General features: G+C 47.0%; 1 protein-coding gene and 1 long non-coding RNA gene across 3 annotated transcripts in view; one reads left to right on the plus strand and one right to left on the minus strand.

Annotated features, from left to right (window-relative positions):
- On the plus strand, nt 1–7,433 carry LOC308179126. Its single transcript, XR_013940180.1, has 2 exons — nt 1–3,949; nt 4,482–7,433. It is a non-coding gene; the product is annotated as an uncharacterized lncRNA (long non-coding RNA).
- SLCO4A1 (solute carrier organic anion transporter family member 4A1) overlaps nt 5,525–26,643 on the minus strand; it is a 25,315-nt gene continuing 4,196 nt past the window's right edge. Inside the window, exons 2-13 of one of the 2 annotated variants that reach the window (XM_080558802.1) lie at nt 22,576–22,663; nt 18,197–19,116; nt 17,033–17,123; nt 16,088–16,209; nt 15,709–15,820; nt 11,824–11,978; nt 10,944–11,139; nt 10,197–10,362; nt 9,406–9,572; nt 9,030–9,094; nt 8,329–8,477; nt 5,525–7,689 (exon numbers count right to left, since the gene is read on the minus strand). In XM_080558802.1, coding sequence (XP_080414928.1) covers nt 7,540–7,689; nt 8,329–8,477; nt 9,030–9,094; nt 9,406–9,572; nt 10,197–10,362; nt 10,944–11,139; nt 11,824–11,978; nt 15,709–15,820; nt 16,088–16,209; nt 17,033–17,123; nt 18,197–18,995 — 2,172 coding nt within the window. In that variant the 5' untranslated portion in view covers nt 18,996–19,116; nt 22,576–22,663 and the 3' untranslated portion in view covers nt 5,525–7,539. Of the gene's footprint in view, nt 7,690–8,328; nt 8,478–9,029; nt 9,095–9,405; nt 9,573–10,196; nt 10,363–10,943; nt 11,140–11,823; nt 11,979–15,708; nt 15,821–16,087; nt 16,210–17,032; nt 17,124–18,196; nt 19,117–22,481; nt 22,664–26,643 lie in introns of both variants that reach the window. The other variant, XM_080558803.1, reaches the window with a different exon arrangement.

Consider the following 26,643-nt stretch of genomic DNA (forward strand, 5'->3'; position numbering starts at 1 on the left):
TTCAGGGAGGTGAGCGTGAGATCTCATCGCCCCCTTTGCAGTGTGCGCGGGGCAGATGTTTGGGGAGGGGCTCTGGGGGGGGGAACTCCTCACTCTGGGTGCTGTGGCTGTAAGCTGCTCAGACCCGTTATTAATCCAGCTACAGGGTTTTAATAAGAATTCCATGAAAGCCAGTAACTCAATCTCTCAAGTGGTAGAGGATTTGCTGTGAACCCGGGTAGGATAAGCCATGATGGGGTTTGTTTAAAAACCAAAGCTGACACAGATGCAGGCAGGAACCCCCAAATCCACAGTAGTGTGGTCAGCTCCGTCACTTTGGAAGCAAGGAGCCCAAAAAATAAAAAGAAAGCCTCAATGCCCATGCAGCTGCCTCCTGGGATGGGGTACCTTGCGGCAGGGTCTCTCTTTAACCCATTGAGCCCTTGGTTCCTCTATCCCACAGCGATGAAAAGTGCCAGTGACGCCAGCAAGGCGGTGCTGAAGAGGAAATGTGCAAAATGAAAGCAAAAAAATAAACAAACGTCAAACTAAAATAGCAGCGGTCTAGGAAATGGATCCATTGAGCAGTTTATCTGTGAGTCAGATCAAAATGTACCAAGCCCCGGTGCCTTTCCCACTGCTTCCCCTTAGAGCTGATGAATACAAAAATAATTCTGTAGATACAATTATTTGCAAATACGTCTTGGAGGAATTCTTTTTCCTCAATGAAACACAAACAAAATTCAGCAGCAATTATGCAGGAAGTGAGCATACAGCTCGATTGATTGAATTACTCTGCTTTGCAAATTCTTTTCAGCGTACACTCCTGAGGAACGAACCCATTTCTCACATCCTGAAGAGGGCCTGGCTGCAAGAGGAACTTGCAGCGCACAGCCCCTGTGCTGCTTCCTTGTCACTGCCCCAGTGTGACCCACACTCATATGGGATTTGCCACTGCTCCCGGCAATGAGCCTAAACACGATGCTCAGACAGTGAAGGCAGCGTCTGTGCTCGGTTATGGGGCGTCTCACATCGCTGGCTTCTCTCTGGGCTTTTATTTGCGCAGTCCTGGAGCTGGACAATTTTGCACAGCCCTGGAGCCGGACAATTTCTTATTTGGGGTTCACCAAATAACGTGGCCCCGGGACAGGCAGGGGCCAGCACAGCGCTGGTAGTGAGGAGCACTTGCGGAATGGCCAGCTCCCCGCTGCCTGGGTTTGTGGAGCATGGAAAAAGGAGGAGGGAAAAGAAATCATGGAAGGAAAGCCGGGTTTATTGTCAGGCAGCGATGGCATCAGTCTGATTAATCTGTCTGATAACAGCCTGCCCTAGTAGCAGCTCAGCTGTGAGCAGGGAGCAGGCACGTGCAAGACAGGGATGGCTGCGGCTGTGCTGCCTGCTGGCACAGCCTCCAAATAATCCATGGGATGGGGCGGGATGGGATGGGATGGGATCAGTGCTCTGCACTCCAAAGTAGAGCAGGCACTGGACAGCACTGTGAAATGTCTGGGAGCATTTCAAATCAAAATTAGATCTCTGTGATGTACAAATCTACATCTGAACCAGTCATCTTCATAAGTAGTAAAAGAAAAAAAAAAAAGAAAAAAGAAAAAAGAGCATTCCTGGGACACTGATCATGTCAGCCTAAGGCAGAAATTCATTCTGATGCCAGCCTTTACCCGAGATGAGTCATGCCTTGGGAATACCCCGGCTCGCCCAGCGTGGAGGAGGGCAGGGCGGCTCTGCTGGCACCGGTGTCTTAGACTTCAGCAAGCAATAAATCTTCTCACTTTTGACATCTTATCAACTGCTAAAAAAATTATAAAGCTGAAAAAAACAAACAAAATGAAAATGTAGAAATCTGATTAATTCTGATAAAAATGAATTGTGTGTTTCCAGCTCATTAAAACTTCAAAGATTAATATTTTTTTTCCCATGCAGAAGGGAAAATTTACAGTTGTTTTGGGATAGGAAAAAAAAATCTTGCTCCCTTTTACTGCCAATGAGACACAAGAAGTAGCAAACCCACACTTTCCAAGACTCCTTGCTTGCTCCATATGTAGGGCTTTTCTCCTACCTCCTCCTGTTCCCTTCATCACTAAGAGTCAGGTAAAAATGCTAAGTATTTTATAAAGGCAGAAACGAGACATGCCTTCTGGATAACACAACATATTTGCAACTTCAGGCAAAGAGGCGTTCACAGACAACGAAGCCCTGCTAATGAGAGCAACCTTGTGCTTAGTGGGAATGTTAATCAATTAGACACGCAGAGCATTAATGATGTTTTTTTTGCCTAATTAGATTAGCAAAACATGAGCACAGACGCTTCTTTTCCCCCTTGCAGCCATCCAGCTTGTGCCTCCCGAGGAGCGCCACCCATCTGGCTCCGGGCGCTCCGTGGGGAGAGGTTTTCCTGGGCACCCACGCAGCTGGGAGCAGCTGGGCACTGCAGGAGGATGGGGCTGGGACAGCCAGGTCCTGCTGCGGTCAGGGGATGCAGGAAGGTTTTTGGTTCTTCCAGGGACCCCCGGGGCTGGATTGCGTCCTTTAGGTAAGCCTCGGGGAGGACCAGGTGCTCTCTTGCTTACTGAGTGCTAGCAGGATTCCCAGGCAGCGCTACTGAGATCTCCAAGGTAATGATAATAACAGGGCTATGAAAAATGAGATGAGGCTTATCTCTAGAAGAAGAGCATCGTTTGGTTCAGGGCAAGAGACGAAGCAGATAAGAGGCCGGAAATGCTCACAAGTCCAGAATAATAGTGACCTGCAAAGTGCGGGATTCCTGAAAAAACACTGATAAACTCTACGGAGTTTCCATCAATTTTCTTCCAGTTATCTGATTTACTCAAATGCAGGTAACACACTGCTTAGTGCCTGGCTCCCCAGAGAAGAGGGGAAATGAAGGAAACGCTGCACTGTTTTAACGAGGGAATATTCTTACAGCAGATCCAAGCGCGGTGTTAAAAGGATTGCACAAAACCAAATAACCTCCCCAACTGCTGCTTGGGAACTGTGGATTATCACACAAAGAAAAGAGGAAATAATGTTTTAACGTGTCGTCAAACAAAAATTAACCATTCATCAGCAAGACCCAGGCTGGGTTTCTTTAGCAATTTTGGCTGCTTCTCAGAAGATGCTGGCTCCTTGCCTGCACCCCATGCAGCCTTCGGGCCGGTCCCTGCTCCAGGGGAGCAGCTCTGCATGGGGAGCATGAGGTGTTTACAGAGAGACTTAGACAGAAACCCCCTAACAGATCCCAAATAATGTAAAAAAGTGCAAGCTTAACAGCACCCAATTGTCTTTTGCTAAGGGTCTAAATATTTTGGAGTCATTCTCTGCACTTCCAGGTAATGACAGCTATCAGCCTGCACGGGCAGAAGGGCACGGATTGAACCGCCTGGCCTGGCTGCTGCTTCCAGCGTGTCCTGCAAGCAGTGAGCACCGCAGCCTGTACTTTAGCTGCCAGAGACTCATTGCTCAGTGAAGGAAGTTAATTGCCATTAGCTGGGAGATCACAGAAGGTCAGGGGCTTGGTAGAAAAAATGACAGCACAAGTACAGCCTTTTTGGTGCACCAAGCTAGGCCCTAGTGCTTTTTTTTTTTTTGCTTTTTTTTTTTCCCCAGAATAAACACAACAAATAGCCTGTATTTCCCACATCTGTCAGCAAACCCACCACATCCCCCAGTATTTGAGCCCCAACTGAGCTGCATTGCAGAGGTCTCACCTGCATGCAGAGGTGGCCACACTGCCTGCAACTCCTGCTGCTACTCTTACACCTGAGCTTTTATTTGCTCAGATCATGAGGAACACACTCATCACTCCTCCCCTTGCTGCATCAGATCCAGGTGTAGACACTGAAGGACAATTACAGTGACCTACATCAGCTGAGAATCTGCCCTGTTCTTGCTAGCAGCAAAAAGTCACAGATTTGTCCCCATCCTTAAGAACGAAGGCAAGCAGTGATCACAGGTAGTTTGGTCTTCCTGCTAAATGTGTTTTTCATTGATGTTGCTTAGGTGGCTTGATTTAAGTACCCAGAAGATTTTATCTGTGATGCCATAAGGTCTGAGAGTTCATGATTTTTAATTCTTACCTCTGCTGAGGTGGAAGGCTTCATCTGTGCTCTCATGGGCTTCCAAAGCTCCTCTCAGAACAGATTTTGTATTTTTAACCAGGTTGCTGGAATCGTAAGAGACCACATTTTTCATATTAGTTTGAACCAGGGCAGATTAGTATGTTGAACATTCATGTCTAGAGCTACAGTTTCTATAGTTACTAGTACATTAGTGTTTCACTGAACTACTGCTATATTCATTTTATAGTAGCCTTGCTTCACCCTTCCTAGAAGGGCAGGTCTGTAATGAGGGGTTTTGGTGGAGCCATCCCATTGCATGCACTTTTAGGAGGCTTCTCAGGACTGTCTATGAACTAGCAGGGTGTTACTTGGTAATGAAGCAGGTGAGATTTGGCACAACTGAAATTAATTTAACATGAGATTTAGTCTTCTAGGAAACTGGATTGAGGTTCCCCAGCGGGAAGACAAACTCAGTGCCCCCTTCCCAAAGGAGCAAAACGAACTCATGTTCACCGTTTAAAACTGTTGCTTGCAGGACAAGATTAAAACTTGCAGGAAAGACAAGGTAATTTGGGCATTTATTATTTAGGCTTCGAATGCAAATTAATCCACTTCCATAAAAATAATACCGCTGGTCTGTTTGCACTCTCACGTGCTAAATCACTTTCTGATTACAAATGATACCTAGCAGATCCATCCCCTGGATATAGCTCGGATTTCTGATGCTGAAGCAAACCCGGCCGTGCTGCTGTCTCCATTGCCATCTAGCGGCACCCCGAGATTTCTTTCCTCCAGGAAGCTTCCACCGAAATTCTTCGCTGGAGAAAACCTCTCATTGACTGCCTTGGGTTTTGTCTGCAATAAACACCAGGCAGCTCTTCCTGCTCGGGCTCCTTTGTGCACACTCATTTGTTTTAACTCCCTGTGGCTTTTCCTCAATACCAGCCACCGTTTGTTTGTGTTCTTGATCAGCATGAGTCACTCCTTAAGCAAACGGTACGGGACGCAGGACTTTGACCTCGTTTTCATCGCGCAGTTCTGGGAGAATCCGTGTGGCTTTGAGGGGGTCACTTCAGGGACGGAGGCGGGCTGCACCTTTCCCTCTTCGTTCTTCTTCCTCAGCAACCAAAACACTCATTTTGCCTTCAAAAGCAATAGTCCCCCTTGGGGAGGAGAGGGGACATCGCTATGAGGCACAGAGCCACAGGGTCTCCCTGTCACCTGCCGTGCCACCCGTCGGGCAGTGCTCCTGCAGCTCCCGCAGCCGCCAGGTGCTCTGTGAGCGCTGCTATTTAAGCACAACCCCAAATCCAAACTCTCCTCCCTGGGTGGATTGCAGACCCTTGGGGACACCGTGATGATGTGCAGCAAAGCCCAGACCCGTGGGGGGTGGCCCTGACCCCACTAGCAGGATGGCTGATGGAAAACACACACGGGCACCCTGTGAAATACTGATTACGTTTCCGTGCTTTTTATAGCAATATAGTACTTTATTTGGGACCGGGAAACATATTCTCAAATATTTTGTTTTAAATTACCTGTACACACACAGAGCCTGCTTACGGAAAGGGAGCACCTTGTTACTGTTTACTTAAATCCATCCGTCATCAGTCCATCACCACCAAAATAAACCCCCCCAAAGTTTCCTTTTGCTCTGGAAATAACACATTCAGATAAACCTCATTTTATAAACATAAGAATTACATCGCCATACCAATATATATATATATATATGTAAAAATCTACCTTCCATAAATACATCGTACATAAAATATGTTCCCAAAATACATTCATGCATGTTCCCCTTTTAAGATCCCTGCTTGTACCCCAAACATCTGTTAGCTGGGAAGGGCAATCTCCAGGGGAGGACTGGAGACAGGCTCATGTTTGCAGGTGGCACCAAGACCAGGCCAGGTTGTGAAGAACCCTTTGGTGTTCGGGTGGTGTCGGGGTCAATTCCTGCATCCACGAGGTCTAATCCTGCCCCTCCGGGACAGCGGGGCTCTCCTGCGTGCGGTACTTGCCGTGCCCTTGGTCATCAAACTGCAGCAGCTGCCAGTGCTTAAGCAGCCAAAAGAAACAAATGCCCATTCCGTGTCTGCTTAGGAAAGCATAAATACACAAAATATACAAAATAATTCTAAGTAGCACCTGGCACAAGGTGTGTGCCAGCTTTGAAGCTCAGTAACACAAGTCCTGTCCCTGTGATTGTGTTTGATTCGATGTAGGACCGTCAGGGCTGGCCACAGCCCTGCCCAGCCTTCATCGCCCTGGAGCTGTGCCTGGACCTTGTGGCTGTGTGCGTACGGGCAGCTGGGCAACCCTCTCGCCTGGTGGGGCTGTGAGAGAAGCCAGGCAACCGCCTGCTAGATGCTGAAATTCCACCCTTAACCCCTGGTAGATATTGCAAGTGCACACTTACAGGCCATTTGGGGAATGCTGCCCTCTCTACTTGCGAGCACTGGCCTGGAAACAAGTCAGCGTCCCCTTTCCGCAAAGCAGGCTGACATTATGGCAAGCCCTCCCTTAGGTCTGCAGTCTAGAGAAAAAATAAATTCATTCTGACTTCTCACATGTAGCCAAAACCAGCATCTTTACAGAGCAACCGAAGAGCAGCATTGCATAGATCTGTATCTCATCCTCCCGCATCCAACAAACAACAGCAAGAAATAAGTTCAAGTTTTGCACAGGACATTATAAAAGGCATCACCGTTAAACAACACAACAAAAAATGAGGTGTCACCATGGTGTAAACTCTGTGAGGAAACAAGGCAGCGAAGTACAGTGCTCGGCAGCTCTCAGGAATTGCTGCCTGTAGTGTACTGATGTATTTGCTAGACAAATCTCATCCCAAACCTATCTCCCATGGCACAGGAATATGAACTTGCATAATTAGATGCTCTGCTCCTGAACAAAAGGGCTGGAGAGCGCCGGCATGAATGACGAGCAATGCTGTGTGTCGTGGGAAGGAAGACAACACTGCCTGGGCTGTCTGCTTTGCATACAGGAGTTCAAGGGCCAGTTGCCCTCTTTGCAATGCAGATTGCAGGACAGCAGGTGTCTTTTCAGGCTTAGAAGGTCTCAACAGAAGTTTTGCTACAGTTGGCTTTATCATTGAGATATGAGGGAACAGATCCTCCGGTGGCTTAAACCCCACGCACTCAATTGGAGTTACTGGTGCCTATTTCCACTCGCAGAGGACGTGGTCCTTGCTTGTCACAGACATGGAATAAAGCTACGGTAGCCCTTTCTTTAAATAAAATTAAATAACTGCATATGACATCAGCACACAACTTTAAATGTGCTTATGCTCTTTAGAAAAAAGCAAGCACACCAGTGATTAATTAAATTAGTTCTCTTAAACTAAAAAAAAAAAAAGTGAGAATATTACTAATAATTAAATAATAATAAAAAACCTAGGGACTGTATAATGTCTTCTTGTCATATTTTTGAGACTGAGAAAGTCACTGGCATGCGTATAGCTTTATATATCCTCTGCAGCAGGAAGCGAAGGTTTGGTTTCCTGGAGGTCACTGTTGCCATTTTCAGATGTGTCCGAGCTGCCCTGAGCTGATTCTGCTGGCGGCGGTTTGTACAGCAAACAGGCGACCACAAAGAAAGTTGTCCCAAGCACCTGCAGACACCAAGACACCCCATTACTCCCTGTTCTGCCCCAAAACGGGTGCCCAGTCATCAGCAGGTGTAACCCAGCAAAGCATGTGGGAACCAGCAGCGCTTTAGAGAGTGTGAAGGATTTTAGAAGCCTCTTTTTCATGGTAACTGCTAAACACAGCTCTCTACATCAAGTGCCTGTGTGGGAGCTGTTAAAATGATGGTTTCCAGCTAGTAAATAGGAAACACACAGCTCAGGTCTCGTATTTTCTAGTGGTGATCAGGGAACGGTAATTTACAGCTGGCCCACAATGACATTGCTCACTCTCACTAACACACTGCCGTCTTACATTCTATTCCATTTCAAGCAAAAATCACTTCAGTAACTGTTGGGAGAAGAGGGGATTTTTCTTACAGTGCAGCAGAAGCTGTATGCCTGGAAAGTAATGGGATTTTAAGAGAACGATGGTGCCTGGAGCACCATTACCTGGCAAGAAGCAAATGGAGTTTTTGCCCTCACTGAGAACATTTCATGTCTTAAGGTCTAATTTGGGTTTGGAGGAGGCAGATCGGCATAACACGAGTTTGTAAAACTGTCTGCCAGTGCAAACTGCTGCCTCCTAAAGAGCTGCTTGATCGGAGAGTGAAACAACAGCCTCACCTTGTAGACCAGCCCAGTGATCAGGGTGTAGTTGCTCATGGCTGAGTTCTGGTAAACGTAGCAAGAGCCTTGCTCGCCGCACTGGTCCTGCCAGAGCAGGCAGGATTTATCGATCATCGACCCAAAGGCAATGGGGCCGGGGATGCTTCCTGCAGGAAGACAGAGCAGACCCTCAGTTAGGGCAGGACCTATGCACCAGCCTCGCAAGGCGCTTTGGAACTACGCTTGCAGGAATGCATCAGGCACTGAGGCTACTGTGATTAAACAAAGCCACCATGCGATGTCCAGAACTGTGCCCAGGGCAACAAGGCACCCAAACCGTGCTGAATTTCAAGAAAACTGAGAGTCCAGCGAGTTCTCTTTTGACTCTGGCCTGCTTACTGCACAAGCACCAAAAGACATACACAGGGGCTTCAATGTCCCTGCTCCTTTTTTCTTAAAATAAGGACCCCTTGCCAAGACTTTGCTCCTCTGCCCCATCTGCGCCGTGCTAAAGAACCCTTCATTCATTTTTCAAACTCTGTGCAAACAGAATTAGATTTTTCCCTTGCAAACAAGGGAAAGCATCCTCCTTTCACCATCCCACATCCTGCCCCCTTCTCTTCCAACCTGACTTGTTTTGTTCTTAGGTAGAACAGCGTGGTGCATGCTCCGCAAAGCCAGCAGACCACGCAGGTGCACAAAGTCACTTTGTACTATACCTAGCGTTCGTACGACGATCCACTGGATCCCGAGTGCAAACGACCTTTGCCTGTCAGGGACACACCTGGGGAAGAAGAGGGGGATGTTCAGCAGCGCTGCCAGGCTGCACAGCACCTCCCTGCATGCCACGCTTTGTCCCAGTGCAATGTCCACCCTTGCCGCTGCAAACTGGGGGGACACACACGCCCCTGCCTGATATCAGAGGAAAGAGCTGCTGCCAGTGCTAAGATTTGCTCTCCCAGCTAGACAGTGAAGGGAATTAGTCCCTCTCTTTCCAGGCTGGTGGTTCCCGTCACACATTCCCTAGGGCTCAAGCCCTGAGATAAAAAGGAGACAGAGATATTTGGAGCTTCTTGCAGAAGACCCTGTGCTTACCGCAGAGTCGCAGTCAGGGCGGGGATGCTGCTCAGGAAGGTGAAGAGGATCACTATGAACATGAAGAAGAGGAGCAAGGTCCTTTTCGCACAAGAGGAGGTGCATTTGCCTGCCTCTGCCTCACCAGGGAAGGTATTTTTCTCAACACAGCTACACTCCTTATAGACCTGGGAAAGAAACGCTGGTGAGTTGTTTGCCAGGGAGAGCAGTGATAGTCAGAGCTGGGCTTTAAAACGAAATAAATTCGGAGAGGGCTGAAAAAAGCTGGTTTTGCCCCCTGAGCAGAGTGAAGCAGAAATCCAGCTGCATTCTTGACACACGCGTTTCAAAACAGATTATTAAATAAGAGAAACGAACTTTGCCAGGCAGCCCTTGAGCACCGAATGTCATCATTACCCCTTTGAGCCCTTGCCTGTGTCTATGAGTAGCATGCTGGAAGGATGAGGGCGTGCACTGAAGACCCAAAAGAAGCCCCATAAGCATTGGCACAGGAATCAGGTGCCCACTGAGTTCCTGAGCCTGCCTTGGTGATATCCTACAGATTTCAGTGCAGTTTGACCCAGAATGAGGCAAAATCAAAGTTGGGCACTTTGAGGGAAGCACTTTGAGTGTGGCCTCAGTGTACCTTCTACTTTCTTCCCAGACAGTGCCTGAGAGCATCCTACACCTGCTGCAGGCTGCCACCAGCTTGCACCAAAGCCCAGACCTGAGGAGGCTTTTTCAGAGCCAGCCAAACCACTCGAAATACAACATGCCATTGTGTTGTTAATGCATGGTGCTTTGGGACATACCTTCTTGCCATTCCTGAGTTTCTCAGACACTTTTTTGCAGCCGGCGTGGCAAGGAGAATAATACATAATGTTATTGCTTCCGCAGACAGGGCTGTAGGTCTCCCGCAGGCAGCCGCACTCAGCATTGCACGCTGCTGTCAAGTTTACTTGGTTGTCAGGTAAAGCACTAAAGGAAACACAGGAGCAGTCAGCAGGGAGCCCCCGAATGGTTTTCCAGGAGGAAATGTGGTAGAGTAAGAGAAGAAGAGGGGATGGTAGGAGATGCACAGGATCCCCAGAGAGTATAGCACCAGGCTTGGGAAGGGTCTCATCTCATCTCATCTACTTTTAACCATGAAACAGGAATCGTGCCTTGAGCTACAAAGCACGTTTAAGTGACCAGCTCATGGGGACACAACTCCATTTGGATGGGAGATCCCCACTTTTAGTCTAAACCAGTAACCCCCACTATTTGTACAGCCACTGGACACAGGAGGACCCTGTGAAGGCAGCTGAAGAGTGAAGTGACACACACTTGGTGATGATCCCTTCCCTGACTAGAGCAGGAGCCTTTTTCATAAAGTCTATTAAACAAAAAAGAATTGGGCATCTGCATTCTGGGGACATGGCTCTCACCTTCATCATCTCCCTGTAAGACTGACTGGACATTATCTTCAATCTCCAGCACTAACAGACGACCAACATCAGCACCATGTATTTGCAGTTACCCTTATTGCAGTACAAGACAGGTGGGATCATCATTATTACCTTCCATTGTACGTCTGGGTTACTCCTGCCATCGGCATGTTAGGGCAACGAATGAAAAAAATGAAAATAGCCATCAGACTTGTCACTGTGCAAAACAAACACAATTTGATGATTCCTGAGCAGCGGAGTTTAAATTTATTCACGAGGAATCCTCCCAGGAATGTGCCTCCCCCTCCGGCCGGCACGACCAGATAACCTGAAAAAGGGAGAGGAAAAAAAAAAAAAAAAGGTTAGAAACAACAGCAAGGAGTTTCTGTGTCTGAATACATGAAGTGCAGTGTGTCTGCATGAGAATAACCGTTTGGTTGCTGTGTTGCTTCTTGGTAGGAGTTCAGTGGACTCTGCTTCAACAGGTGGTCCTCCACAGCAGCCAGGTAACATGGCATGAACCTGGTTGGGCAACTTCTTCTCCCCAGAGATCTCAAAGCAGACTGTTTTAGGAGCATATCATGAGTCTTGATGCCTGTTGGACCCCACAGAACTCAGATTAAACTTTCTAAGTCTGGGACATGAGAGTTCAGTGAGGATCTTCCCGTTGACAAAGTATGTCCGCAATTCAGATATTTCTTGTTAGAGGTTGTTATCATGTTTCCTGGTAATGCCCAAGAAGGAACAGACTACAGTTATTTTGCTTTCCTCTAGAGGGTAACAGATGGCTGCAGGAGTGACACATTTCTTACTGATGTCTGTAGATAGAGCTCTGAAAACACACTTGGTACAGCTGTCCTGATAGGAAATGATCATGACTGTCTAATAGTTGAAGATGATAACCTTTCTGTAAATGAATGGCAAAGCAGGTTTGTCTCATTCTACATGAGCTACAGTGCTCTTGTATTTGTAGGAGAAAATCAAAAAATGTTGCAAAACCAGGTTTCCTTACCGAAAAGGGTAGCAGCTTCAGAGGCACTTAAACTGAACTGAGACTCCAGGAACTTGGGTCCAAAGGTGGACATCCCAGCAATGAGCGTGGCTTCAGTTGCTCCCGCTAAGCAGAGGAAGATGAAGGTGGGGTTCTTCAGAAGCAGCAGTACTGATCTGGGAAGGATAAATATACTGGGATTGAATCACTGTGGCACATTTCAATTTCAGGTGTGTTCAAGTATCTTCCACTCCTAAGTGGAAGGACTCTGTCACCAACTCTCAGTTGTTCCAAGGTTGTATTAGTTCCTGATGACATTAACCTGGGACTCTTGACTCAAACAACCAAGAGCAAGGAACAACGTTGTGTTATATACATGTACACATGCTCCTCACATGCACCCATGTTCTCATGAGAATAACTATCACTTATAACCATGGGTGTTTTGCAGCTCATGGGAAATACCAAGCAAGTCTTTCTGTATGGAGGAAGCACCTCCAATATACCTGATATCCCACAGGAAAACAGAAATTAATCTTTCTCTTGCAACCTAAGCATAGTTTTACATGTAGATTAACATGTAAGTTAAGAAAATACATTTTATTTTTGACCCACTGGGATTTAGGAAAGAGCAATAGATATTCCTGAAAAAATGCCATGTGTCATTTATATGCAGAAAGATGATCCAGCAACAATTCCATCTCCAAGACACAGAAACACCCTCAGGCACATGGGATGGTCTCAATTATCTCCCACTATCTCGGATATTGGACTAAGAGGGCTGACAATGCTTTGCAGGGAGCATTTTGTAACGAGTTTGAAATTCTGCCACGTAAGTTCCCCTAGGTTTAGCCTGGACCTGTACAAAATCACCCTGTTTTGGGGTATGGCACATCCTGCAGCAACAGCAGCAACTGGGACACAGCAGGATGCTCATTGAATTAAAAGGCACTGACAGTCAACAGCTACAGCTTGGGCAGAAATGTGAAAAAGAAGAAAAATCTACTGAATTATGACCAAATGTGAGAGTGTGAGGCTCAGCATCAGATAAGCCAGGAATTTAGAGTGATTTTACCCATGTGAAGCAGACAAGTTCATTATAGCAAAAGAACAAAGAGTTTGAAAAACAGAAATACCACACATTCTTACACCTTGATTTCAGAGGGCTTTATAATAACCATTGTCTAGCTGCTGGGATTAGCTTAATTTACTAACCTATTTTCCAGGAACGGTCTTTTCAACTTGGAAGAATGAAGCCTAATCTCTTAGCTAGGAAACAGTCCTTGTGGGCCTTGTGACTGATGTTGAAATCTTACAATGCCTTCACCTCTCCCAGTTCAAGAGAAAAGAGGAGAGTTGTTCCTGGCACTAGCATTACTTTGTGTTTGTCAGACAAAGGCTGCAGGTAGGAAAAACAACTTTCAGCGCTAAGAGTAAGGGCATGTGTCATTTCTTGTTTGCAGACTGAAGACGTAGTTGTGAGGAGCTAATGTGTATAAAACCTCGAGTCAACACAGATCTTTTCATTGCTGCCAGCAGGATTTTAATCACACCCAGAAACCACATAACTCTCCAGAAGTCTTGGCTGTCCTTGGTTCTTGCAGCCAAAGGGATTTCGGGGAGCTCAGCATTGCCAGGAGAAGAATCCTACCACGTCTAAAAGCCTCATCCTACAAGCCTTTACTCACATAGGCACACGTGGGCACTTTTTCCTCTTGTAAAAGTCCTATTGAGGGAGCTGGGAGCTCATCTGAGGATCATTTGCATGCCCAGGACAAGAGGCTGCCAGGCTGTAACAGCGTAGTGCCACGTGCTAACGAGTCAATAGTGACAGATGGCCACTTGTGCAATCTTACAACCTGTGAACGGGGATTTTTCCAGCATGCAAAAATGACACCTGCTGTAACCACCACCTAGGGAATGGAGGGCAGTATTCTCGTCCTGGAGGAATGCAAAACATCCTCCCCTCAACACACACACAAGCTGTAGTAAAGCGGTGACACACACCACAGCCCCACCCTGCCAAGTAATCCAAGAGGGACAAATGAAGTATTGACCATTGTTGTTTTTTTCCTGAAGATGTGGGCTTGGCAGATCAAACGTGCAGCTAGTAAGGAGCAAGCCTCCTGTCCTGTTTTTGCACAGCTCTACGTGTCTTTTCTTTGAACCTGCACTGACATCAGGGGACATTTCATGTGAGAAATCACACGGAAGCAGAGGAAGGAAAATGCTATTTTATCAGGCCTTTTCAACCCAAGAATTAAGACAGAAATCTCTTCAGGGCAGAGGCTTAATCTGTCTGGGCTGCATTCCTGTACACTCCTGCTTTTAGGGAGCACTGTGAATATGGTAACTCAGCAAGCTCTCTTAGAAAAGAACTGATAGCATGGAATAGCATTTTATTTCATCAGCGTTTCTGCTTATCTTTGGGGGACTCTTACTGTCCGTACTGTGAGGAAACATGTAGATCCCTCACGGAAACAAAAGCAACAGTGTCCCTTGGCCTTGCTCTGCAGGCGGGTCCACACGTACCCGAGAGCTGCGCACAGATGCCGCCTCCTCTTTAATGCAAGTCTCTGGAACTTCCCTTTAATAATCAAAACCAGGGAAGCCAGGAGTCTGCTGGGTTTTTGCTTTCAAGAGAGAAGAACTTTCTGATGTTTTAAAACAATGACAACCGCACTAAAATCTGGACTGATCTGAATGGCCTGATATGAGCAGGGCCGCCTGCCTTCAGTACCCGTTCCTCAGGAACGAGGGGCAAAGAAAGATGCTCCCAGAGCAGGACACCTCTACCTATTGCTTTCACTGAGACTGCTTTCACTGAGAAATAGGGGGAGTTTTGCTCAAGATAAGCAAGAGAAGCATAAAACACTGAACTTCATCCCTCTCTGCTGCACAGTTTGTGTTGGTTTTAGTCATAACCTCATTATCATTTAAATGCAGGTTTGAATTTAATTTCCGTGTGTAGAGTAAGTCGTGACCTCGGCAAATGGCACCCAGTCAAGAATGCCATTTAATAACAGAATTGAAATCTGTTCAATGTAATATTCTTCATGAAGCTGCCTTAACCCCTGGTAAACCACTCATGACGTCTCCTAGATTTTCTAACTCCTCCTCACTCCATGAGCTGACACACCAGGGACGGACGGCAGCTGAGCACTCCTGCACTGGCAGGTGCAAGCGTGCTTGCCCACGCAATGGAGCCAAGCAGCGGCCCCAGGATTATGTCCACTGCTGTACCACTGCTGTGCAGGGGAGGTAAGAGTAGGAACACGTAAACGGGGCTGGAAGATGCAAACACACAAAAAAAAAAAAAAGAAAAGAAAAGAAAAAAAAGTAGGGGGGGGAACGAAGGATAAAACAGAACAGGAACTGAAAACTACGGTGAAGGATATCTTGTTCCTTGAATTTGGAATGGAGTTATAGGAATGGTTATTTTCTTTCCTCTCTTTTCTCATTAAAAGGACAAAATAAGGTTCTAACATGAGACAAAAAACAGAGGAAAAGAAGGAAAGCCCAGAGGAGACATTGCACAATGCCCAGCTGGGACAGGTGAGGCCAGACACGAGCAGACAGGAGGCAGACAAGAAGAAATGAAATATGAAATAATGCCACTGAGAGAATGAAATAGCAGTGCTGGTGCATCTCACGTCACCTGAAGATCGGCACTGAGCCGCTCCTGGTGAAATTCAGTGCGTTGTACATGCCCTCATGTGGTTCACACACGGCCATGACCTTCTGCAAACTGAAGACAGGACCGGACCCTTGTCCCTGGTCTCCCACATCATTCCCAGCACAGTTTCTACTTCACCCATTTGCCCAGTTTGAACCTGAGAGGAGGTGACCACCTCTATCCAAAGGGATCCAGCTCCCTGAACATCACTCCTGGGGTGTTTCTCTCACCGAGGTAGATCTTTAACTGTTTTCCCAAAGTCCGGATCCGATGCTTTTTTGTGGCTCCCATCCTTCAGCTGATGAGCCTCCGACACCCTCATAACAATATACCGCTGGGATCCTGTAAACGAGAGGGAAATAGAAACAAAGAGCAGGTGAGATGCTATCAAAGCAGGGAATTTGCAGGAGGCAAAAACAACACAACACTCTCCACCAGCCCCAGCTGCTTGGCTTCAAGAGAAGAGCCGGGAAATAGGCAGAGAGCTGAGGGGTGAAATTAATATTTTAATTACAATTTGAACACTGGAAGCTTGTCACCCACTGCTGTCCTGGTGTCCCCAGCTATAGGAGGATGCAAGCACTGCTCCAGCCCTGTGGGGCCGCGTACCTGGGAGGCGCTGGGGGTAGCCCAGGATGGGGATGGAGATTAGGAGCGAGGCTGCTCCGGCCCCCAGGAAGCCGATCCACCATGCCCCCACCCACAGCGTGTTTTCCGGGGAGATGTCAGTCCTGTAAGACACAAACCCAAAACGACACAAGAGAGAGAGGTGGTGGTTTGAAACAGAGGGAGAAAGTTGGGCGCTGCTCTCACTAAAGCTGGCAGGGCCTGGGGAGCACGGGGGGGATGTCATTGAAGGAAACCACTTCTCCCACAGCGTTTTGCCATGCCCACCATCCATCCTGCCACAGAACACACCGCCTCCTTACTGTAGAGCACAGCACTTAATGAGCCCAGGAAATTACATCATTTCATTATTTTTTAATCTCTAGCTTGCATGTTCACCTCTTCCCATTTCATTTGTGCTTTGGGGGTGGCTGTGATCCTTGCTCCATCCCAGAGCCACCCTTTCTGTGAGAAAGCTGGTGGAAATAACCCATCCCTCCCCAAGAAACCCGCTCCCCCCTTTTATCCCATTCACCTGCCAAAGAGCCTGTAAGGTAACAGGGGATAAAATAAATTAGAAACACTAAAAAGCGAGGAGGGTCCAGGCGTCGTGGCTGGCTAACTGCGAGGAAAAGCAGCACTGCTGGCAGCGGTGCCTGATCAGGGAATTCATTCAAAAAATTCACCTGCTGCCCCTAGCCTCATTAGAGCAGGCAGTGCAGCATGAGGAAGGATTTAGGCTGACAGGTTGGTGAGCAATTTTCTTCCAGTGACAACACTAATGCAAGCAATCATTCCAGCCTCAGCCCCCCCGCAGAAACGTTGGTGAACACGGCGGGCACGTTTCCACCCAGCCACCAGGTTGTTTTTCTGGATTTTTTTTTTTTTACCCCAAAGGAAACATACAGCATTAAGGAAAAGGAACAAGATTATTTTTTAACAACTTACTCTCTGTGTATTTCAGTATAAATATTTAGAAACATTCCTCCTACCAGATAACCCGCTGCAGGCCCAAGGATTGCAGCAGTGTAGAAAACAGCTGAAAGGGAAAACAAGCTGTGTTAGAAAACCTGCAGCACTTTCGTGGATGCGTTGCTGATGGGGAGCTCTAATGCCCATGACTTCAACTCCAGGTACACACAGACCACCACGGAGTGACTTTTGGTATCTCCTGAGGTTTAGAAGGGCACGGAGATGGAAAATACCACGCGTGGCTGGCTCCAGCTGTGAGAGACACAAAGCTGGACAGCTGCAACAAGTTTCATCTCCCTCTTGTGCCCCAGGGAAACTTCTGCATCCAACCAGGGAATGTTTATAGCATGGGGTACACAAAACCGGTTCAGGGGAAAAACCTATCTGTGTGGTTACTGTTTTATGATTTACCAGGGGTGCATCTGACCCTGCTGCCACATCCTCACCGCTGCTGCAATGAGCAGAGGCACTGCCTTGCAGCTCTGGCATTTATTGTGGTTTGCTGCCATGGAAAGTTCATTGGCTTATCAATCCCAGCCCTGTGACTGCCTCCTCTCCCTACAGCCTTCTGATATAACCATACAGGCGGCCAAAGGCCAGGGCCGCAGGATGGGCCTTCCCCTGGTGGGGAAAGGTCAGTCCTTTCACCAGTTTCACCAAGTAGGCTGGAGCAGAGGGGTGAACCGAGCCCCAGCCTCTCAGTGAAGCTGTGCTGTACTTTGCACCAGCAGCATCTGAGCAAGTCTCTCTCCTGTGCTACGGCACTAATGGGGCACTGCCTCGCATGGACGGGGTACGGCCTCATGGTCTTTGGCCACACTAAGAAGTTAGTGCCACGCACACGCCGGAGGGCTGTCCCCAGCTGACTCCCGTGCTGAGGACAGAGACACCTCCTGGCCTGCGGGAGTAAAAATGCCCAGCTGCACTTGCAGGCCCTGCCTGCCAATAACTGGAAGGAGAAAAAAAAAAATAATAATCAAACCCTCCCAAACAGCTGCTGCTGCTTCTTTCTGATTATCATCTTGTCTGTCATCAGGAACAAAAGGCTTGGAGGAACTCTCAGCAAAGCGCTCAGGGCTGCCTCATCGGTGCCAAGGCAGATGGGCCGGGTCCCCCTCCCACCCCCCCGAGGCCACTCACCAATGTACACAGGGGAGTAGTTGGTCTTGACGTTCTCGTCTAAATAGGTGACGCCGAGCGTGTAGAGCGGCGTGGCTCCCATCCCGTGCAGGAACTGCCCCAGCATGAAGACGAACCTGTAGCTGGAGAGGCTGGAGGCGGCCGGGGCGCACGACTGGCTCTGGTTCGCCGCGCAGACGCCCACATCGGCCGACGAGTGCACCTTGTACATGCCAGTGGTAAAGTGGGGCAGGGCGAAGAGCAGGGAGCCCAGGCCCATCACCATCACGCCCCAGCCCAGCCACCGCGGCTTGTGGCCGTTCCCCCCGAAATAGCTGACGAAGGTGAGGCAGAGGCAGGCCGCGATGTCGTAGGAGCTGGCGATCAGCCCGCTCTGGTAGCTGCGGAGGTCGAAGCGGCGCTCGATGGAGGTGATGACCGTGTTGATGAAGCCGTTCACCGTCATGCCTTGCAGGAAGGAGGCCACGCACAGGAAGAACAAGACGCCCTTGGAGGTGTTGAAGAACTGCAAGCAGCCAGGTGTGAACCCTCCCCAGCCACATGCCAGCTCCTTCCCGTCGGTCGAGACGTATTTAATCCCCTCGCCAAACTGGGTGCTGTCCCTGGCCTCGCAGAGGGGCTGGGCGCAGGACTCGGTGGGGCTGGGGGTGCCGCAGCACCCCGTGCCATTGCTCAGCGGCGTGCCCCCAGGGGTGTTGAAAGCTGCACTGTCCTCGCCCGAGGGAGATGGGCTGGGGAATAGGATTGCCTGAGAGAAGTGGAAGCCATTCTCTCCCGTTAAGCTAGGGGGCTTGGCCATGAACGGCACGGCGGGTCCAGGTGCAGTCGTGGCGGGGGTGGCTTTGTGGGGTGCTGTGGGTATGTCTACTTAGGGGCTGTGCACATCAGATGGTGAAGGTGTGAGCCAGGACCATTGCAACCTGCAAAAAAAAAGTTTATCACACACTTTTGTATAAAACCATACCAAAAGCCACAATTATTTTTCTTTTTGTAGAATACTTATTCTTTCTTAACAGGTTCCAGCATTTTGCTGTGCAGGGCAGCTGGATGTGTGCCCTCCACCACAGTGTACTTGTACATCAGATACTGGGGCACTGTTAATAGTACAGAAAAGAACACTGTCTTCAAGAGCATTAAAAAACAAAAAAACAAAAACAAACAAACAAACAAAAACACTAAGGGCAGTCTCCCTACCTGTTGAAGCACCTTATCCCTTCCTAAGAGAAAAGCAGACCCTTCCCCTGCCAGGCACAGCCTCTTCCCTTTCCCTTTCTCCTGCAGAGAACAGTGTGGAAAGCTCCAGGTTTCCCACTGTTAAAAGTCCTTTGGTCTCTTTCACACCATACTAATAATAGTTTATAACTATCCTGAGAAGTTTCCACAGTTAGATTGATTTTATTCCAGGCCCTCAGATCTGTTTACAACTATTAAGTAAAATCCTTTCTATAACTAATTAGATACGTGCCATTGCAGAGCAAGCTGCAGGGCCCAGGCTCTAACCTGATTACTGCTGCAGACTGCCTTCTTTCAACCAGTTCCTGTGCTGAGCAGTCCCAGCATCTCAGCACCTCATCGTGGAAGAAAAAAAATAAATAAATTTATTTTTTAATTGTTTTTATCATATATAGTTCAGCCAATGTATTTAAGTTCTCCTTTGAATGCTGGTCTCAAATATGCAACAAATGCTAGACAACAACTACATTATTACAGACTATTTTCAAAGCATCGTGTGTTTCCCAATTACTGTTTTTAATATTTGTTCAAGAGGCTCCTATAAAAATACCCCTTTTCAGCTTGCAACCCGCCTATCAATAGCGTTATGGGAGAAAATGGGAGGCTGTTTTCCCAAAAAAATGAACCACGTTCTGATTGCTGTAACCTGGGAATATTTCAGCCTTTGGCGAATAAACTAATACTCATCTGTGCATTGCTGAAAAGTTTATTGATATTTCCTTTGCAGATTATGGGTTGCATGAGTGCTGATGTGCTTCCCTGTACCGGTGGTTCTTGAAGGCACTGGGGCAGGGGAATTGCAGAATTTGATGCTTGGAAGACCATAGGGATTCTGCTTCTATTCCGGAAGGGCAAAGGACATTCCACATATGTAAGCACGTAACTCGAAAAATGCAGGTCAGTAGTGCTTCAATCACACCGGTCCTTAAGATAAGCTTAGCAAATGAGAGACACCCAGCAGCACATGTGACCTTTCATTTGCAAATAATTCTGTTATCTTAATGAACCTGTCTGGGGACCAGAGTGCACGGAGTATGACAGAGTCCCAATTTTAGCAGGAATTTGGTGATAACACAGAGGCAGTGTGCCACGAAGCACACTTGCAGCCACACCTGCACCCAGCGTTCTGTGGGTGCTGTCAGCGCAGAAACCTCCACTGTTAACATGGGGAAATGCAAAAACTAGCCAAAGGCTTTGAAGTTCAGCTGCAGACACAAACTTTGGTAATGTGTTGGCATAATAACGGCTTGGAAGACCATCATTTTTCACTTTTTTTGTCCCTCCAGTGTCCTTATGACTCTTGCAGCTCTAAACATATTCTTCTTGTCTTTGGATGTAGTATTGCAAACAATTAATAAGGGTGCTTTAGCACTCTGTTTAACCAAGAAGGGATTATTGGTTCTTGGATCAGGCTTTAAGGAGCGGAACCATTTGTCTTACCCCGGTGTGAATCAACAGAGTCTTCTGCAAGGCAGCTGGCTGACGTCAACTGCACGCTTCCCCACGTCACACACATTTGACATTATGTTTGCACTCATAAAGAAGACTACTGAGCTGGGAACTGATTTTGCTAGTACTGATTTCAGTAGATAAAAAAATGCCCGTCTCAGTTAGTTAGCTTGTGTGACTGAGCTGCCAAAGTGGCACACCTTCCCCCGGGGGAAGTGCTTGTACTGCCTCTATCAGCACTGGGATGTCTCCATCGGTAGATTTTTCATGAGTCAGGAAAAATATTATCACTTTGCATTACAGTTTTCTCATCCTTGAAGTAGCAGGAACCTTGCCACCGGATCCAAGTGATTGCAGCATCCTCCCCCTCGACTTTTGTTACTCTTAATCCTACTTAGTTACCAGTGAACATGGGGTTTTTCAAGGAAGCAACAAATCTTTCCCCAAAGCAGCAAATGTCTCCCCCCACACCCAGAAGCCCCACACTGCCCCCAAGCCCACGTCCTGGCCCCCTCCTGCTGGAGCAGCACTGCCAGGCTGCACCCAGATGCTCTGGGCAGCAAGCCCGATTGCTACCCGCTGCTCTCCACCAAGCTGCTTGTTATCTCTCCAAGTGTTTCCAAACTGGAACTGACACGTTCACTGGGAAGATCAGCTTCCACGTAAGCCATATGCCACTTTAGAGGACAAAATATAATTTTTAGGAAAAAAAAAACACAACAACAAATCAATCAACTACATGCACTTCCTAATCATTTTTATTCATCTGAGCCATCCATCTATTGCTTTTCATTCATCTCTGTTTTTAATGATTCAGCTGGTGAATTCTTGCTTGCTTTGAACCAGGCCCAATGCTATTATCTTTATAGATTTACTCATTTTACTGCAAGAGTTTAACTCTTTCAAAAAAAAAAAAAAAAAAAAGATGTACAGCTTGTTCCAGACTGCCAACATTACCGAGTCAACACAGTAGAAGTAGCAAGGCAATGAAAGCATGTGATTTGTATTTCACGGTGAAAGTTGTAAATATCCCCATGTCACCAATATTTAGTATTAAATCAATAGCAAAACTTTCAAGCTTTTATCAGGTGATGATTTAAAAAGTCACAGGACAGATAAAAAATATGTTGTGTCTCTGCTGAGGCCTGTGATTAGATTAATGTTACATATTAAGTCCTAACTGATATGCAAAATAATCCCATTTCCCGAAGAATGCCCAATAGTAGTTAATTTTCCCTTTCACTCTATGATTTTTGACTTTCACAGGGTATTGATGTGGCAAATAACATCTACTCATAATATATGCTTTCCATAGCCAAGCACAGTTTATGGGCAGACTTAATCATTTCTTCATCCCTATGGCACATATGGAGATATTTGCTAAGGTAATGGGAATGGGGGAAAAAATGGAATATAATGCAAACTGGAGGGGAGCAGCCCCATACGATGCTCAGAGTTATTCTCTCTGACCTGCAAGAGAGCCCGACCTTGCTGTATAGACAGCCTGGCTTTGGGAATGCCCCGATCCCAAAGGATCCCAGGCTCAGCCGTTACACCAGCCAGGGACAAAGTCATCTGCTTAATTTCTCTTAGTAACACCTACTGATTTTTTCTCGGGAGGTTTTGCTTGGAGGATTATCAGTATTACTTCTGTTGCAGCTGATAAACACCGCATGGATCAAGCATAATCCACTCACTGGTTTACGAGGGGAAAGCCTCCCAGAAGTGTGACAAATCCACGCCGCGGTCCCGTGAACGGGGCTTGTCCTCCAAGCGCTGCTTGAGCTGGAAGGGAGAGAACAGACAGCGTGCGGTGACTGGGCTGTTCTTTGGGGATACAACACTGATATTTTTTCCTAGCAGCCAGACTTTTACGCAGCTCCCCAGGGATGTGAAAACTGCCTTTTCTCGTGCGCTTTTATGACATGTCCCTTTGGTTCAGCAATATGGGGGAGGCTGCTATTGCCAGGAGCAGCCCCTTTGTAAGCAGCTGCTGTAGGAACAGCACCATCCTGCACACACACAATGTTTCAGGAGGGAGAAATGCACCTAAAGAGCACTCAGCACTAAATATCTAAATAAATAAATATCTAAACAAGTATCTAAAGCTGTGCTCACCACCAGTGACAGTGCTGTGGCTGCACCAGAGGTGTGCTTTCAGTCCCTCCGGGGTCTGAGGCTTGGAACACAGCAGCAGAAGCTGGCTTTACGTTATCACACGAGCAAGGACACATTTATAATTAAATAATGCCTAAATAGTAAAGCTTAGCACTCCCCAAATCCTTTCTTTGCCAAGCACTCTTCCACTCGCTGGCAAATTAATGCAATAATACGCAAGAAATCAGGAAGGTGGCTTTGATAATTTTCAATTAGCTGCCTGAAAATGCTTTGAAGACAAATCTAGCCAGATTTTCTCAGCTTACTTATTTGTTCCAGCTTATCTGTGCAAATGCAATTGGCTGCAGCTGCCTTAGACCATCTTTAAAAACTTGCAGTGCCAATACACAAAGCAGATTTAACCAGGCAACTATATTCTGCTTCAGCCAAGATTAGCCAGACAAAAGGCTGTTTTATGCTGTAATTCCTAACTCCCTCTCTCTCACATCACTCTTGCTCTAATGTCTTTTTCTTCCCTGTAAATTTGATCAATGATGAGAAGGTTTCCATGCTAGTACCATACGGTGTTCACCTGCTCATGGAGCTGGGTGTCCCTGCAGCTCTCACAACACAGATATGATGCTGATGTTTTCCCTACACATAGCACAGCATTCTTTTCCAGAATTTGTGTTCTCACAACCCATTTAAGGAAGTCTGATATTCAGGATAATGTTTCTGCACGAACCACTACTCAGCTTTCCCCAGTGATTGCCAGTTAGCTCCTATAAACATCCCTTCTTTGCTTCCATGCAAAAGATGCACATTCAGGCAAATCCTATATGATGTGAGCGATAACCAAAAAGAGCATAAGCCAAATGATGAACTTCAAACATGATTTGATGCTTCTAAATATAAGAGCAATAAAAATGAAAAAAAAAAGGGGGGGGGGGGGCAAAAAACCCCCAAACCAAACAAACCAAAAGCACAACACGATGTTGCTTTTTTACAATCACAATGCAAGGATGCTGAGCATCGGATAAATATAATAGCATAATGCCGACATCTACCATGGTTTACTGGAAGTTTGTTTTTTTGTTTTTTTGTTTTTTTTCATCTTCCTGGTTCGATCACGATGAAGGTAAAAATGAAAAGCAGGCATCCCCGCCAACATTTGCCATCCTCAGTGAGCACATGAGCATGAGTCGGTGAGATGGGCTGGGAGAGGGGTGGAAACTGTGTCAAGTGGGAGCGTGAAAGACAGCAAATGCAGGAAGGAGTCAGCTGGGAGAAGCGTATTTCCCACACAAGCCCACTTTTTTCCGGATCAGCAAGTAATAGCTTCCCCAAACATTCCCCAGAGCACAAGCTCACTGGTGCACACCGCTTAACCTGGATCTTGTTTAACATCCAGAGATGCTCTCTAATCCTCCTAGGTATTAGTCTTGAGATTCCTGCCAAGCAGAGGAACAGCACATCCGCCCAGACAGCACTTAAATGAACTTGCTGCTTGAAATGGGCCATTTTGCACGCTACCCTACAACACCAGCTGCTCATTTTTTGGTTATCCTCAAATCAGCACCTAGGAAGTCACTATGGCATGCAAAATATACAGTTAAATAACCCTGGTTTCTATGTCTCAGATGACTCCCTGGGAAGTCGTTCTGCATAAAGAGTGGGATTTCTCTCTCTTAATCACTTGTTAAAAGTTAGGTATCTAGTTGGAGTTAGACATTCCTATTGTCTCTGCTGCCCATTGCACAGAGATCGTCACGTCCAGGTTGTTTACGGCTCTCAGGCCATGTCTCCACCATCACTATTTTGTGTGTTACTAAATTACCCATTAGAGCAGATACGGTCTGGAGCAGGAATAGGTACATAATCATATTTCTGTTGGATTAGCCAAGCACATTATACTGAGTATACTCTGGTCTCATGTCAGCTACAACAACAGAAACAATATTTGATCTAGCACAAAGCCAGATGGTGCAAAATTAACCCTTCAGCACAAATCTGACGTGGCACAGGGGAGCTTGGACCAGGGTTGTGTAGCTGTAGGGCTTCTGACTCAGGGTTTGCTATCTCCAAGTCTCCTGACGCCATGCACTTTATCTGCCCTCCAACAATGAGCTAAACAAAAACGTCATATTTCATCCCCTTAAAATAAACACCAAGTCAGAGTGGGTTAATTTGTGTTTGATCATGCAACACCCCAGATCCTGACACATTGTGGTTTGGGGATTTCTTTGAAGAAGGCATATCCCTATTGTGCAATCGGGAGGAAATGATGATCCCTTTGAAGGGAATGACTTCTCTTCCATCTCTGACTCAAAATCTCAAACCAGAACCCCAACTACAAATACAGCAATGATGAGATGACGGATAGGAACCCAGACCCAAAGGGAACAGGTCAGAGCATGAGGGCAGCACGCTGGCAGTGCGATGATGCTGATCATTGCCACCAAGGACAGGCAGAAGCTATGTGGTGAATAGTATAGCCTGGGGATTTTAGGAGGCTCTGAGAACATGAAAGGATCACTTCCTTAGAAACCTCCAGTACGTTTCAACAGCAAATCCTCACAAAAGTCTCTGCTGCAGGCTCCTATAGTGGTTACAGCAAACGGCTTAATGTGGAAGGCACTGACAGTCTCAGGGATGTGTTATCCTCAGTGGCCTGCTGCTTCCATGTGACTGGTAAATAAACAAAAATCTCTGCTGGTCAGAGGTAAGATTCCATCAAGAGATGCTGGTGGAAAAATGCTCGGAGCAATGCATTTCTGTATTAAGTGGCCTCTCGAAGAAATCCAGCTCCGTATGAAACAGCAGTCCCATACCAGCACAGATCAATACACGCACTGATGTAGACACAGAGGAAGGTGCGTGTGTGCTCCACCACCACAAACACCGCCGGGTTTGCGGACTGCACCCCTTGCAGGATGGCGCTTCTTTCACCTCACAGTGCTCGAGCGGGTCAGTAATTCATTCCTACTGCCAGGGAACAAATTGCTGCCAAATGGTATTTCTTCCTGAGATAAAGGAATAAACAGGCATATAATGTTCCCATTGTCAACCCAAAACATCTGCTGGAAGTCAGAGGGGTTTGCTGTCCGTGCGCACTCTGGGCACGGCTTCTACTTTGCACCCTCCGTTCTCTCGTGTATGAGAACTCGCAGCCTTACACAGCAGCTGCTGGAGGACAGATTTACGTGGAAATCTGAAAACTGCCTTCAAGGGATTCCTGCCTCCCTGCAGCGGCACGGTGTGGTTTTCACTCCTGACTTGAAAACTCTCTTGTTTGCCTTGCTAAGGACCTGCCTGCATCCTACAGCCCCTGCAAAGGACCTTTGAGGAATGAACACAAGAGAAATAAATAAACTTGTTTTCTGCTATCAGCTCAAATGAGGGTAACTGAGAATGAATTTTTGATCAGTATTCCCTAAGAAATATGGGCCTGAAGTTATTTTAACACATTTGGGACAGATAATCAGTGTACCACGGCTTGCTTACCTCCTTGTCGCTCATTTTAATGCAATTTCTTCAGCATCTTAAAATCCTCCTTTCAAGGTTTTCTGCCAAATAAGCGGCAAATACCCAGCACTAACGGGATCACAGGCTGATCAGGGCTACGGGGCGGCTGCAGAAAAGGCCGATTCTGCCGTAACCAAGACCCA

Source organism: Anser brachyrhynchus (genome assembly GCF_964034855.1).
Source record: "Anser brachyrhynchus genome assembly, chromosome: 16".
Lineage (NCBI taxonomy): Eukaryota > Metazoa > Chordata > Aves > Anseriformes > Anatidae > Anser > Anser brachyrhynchus.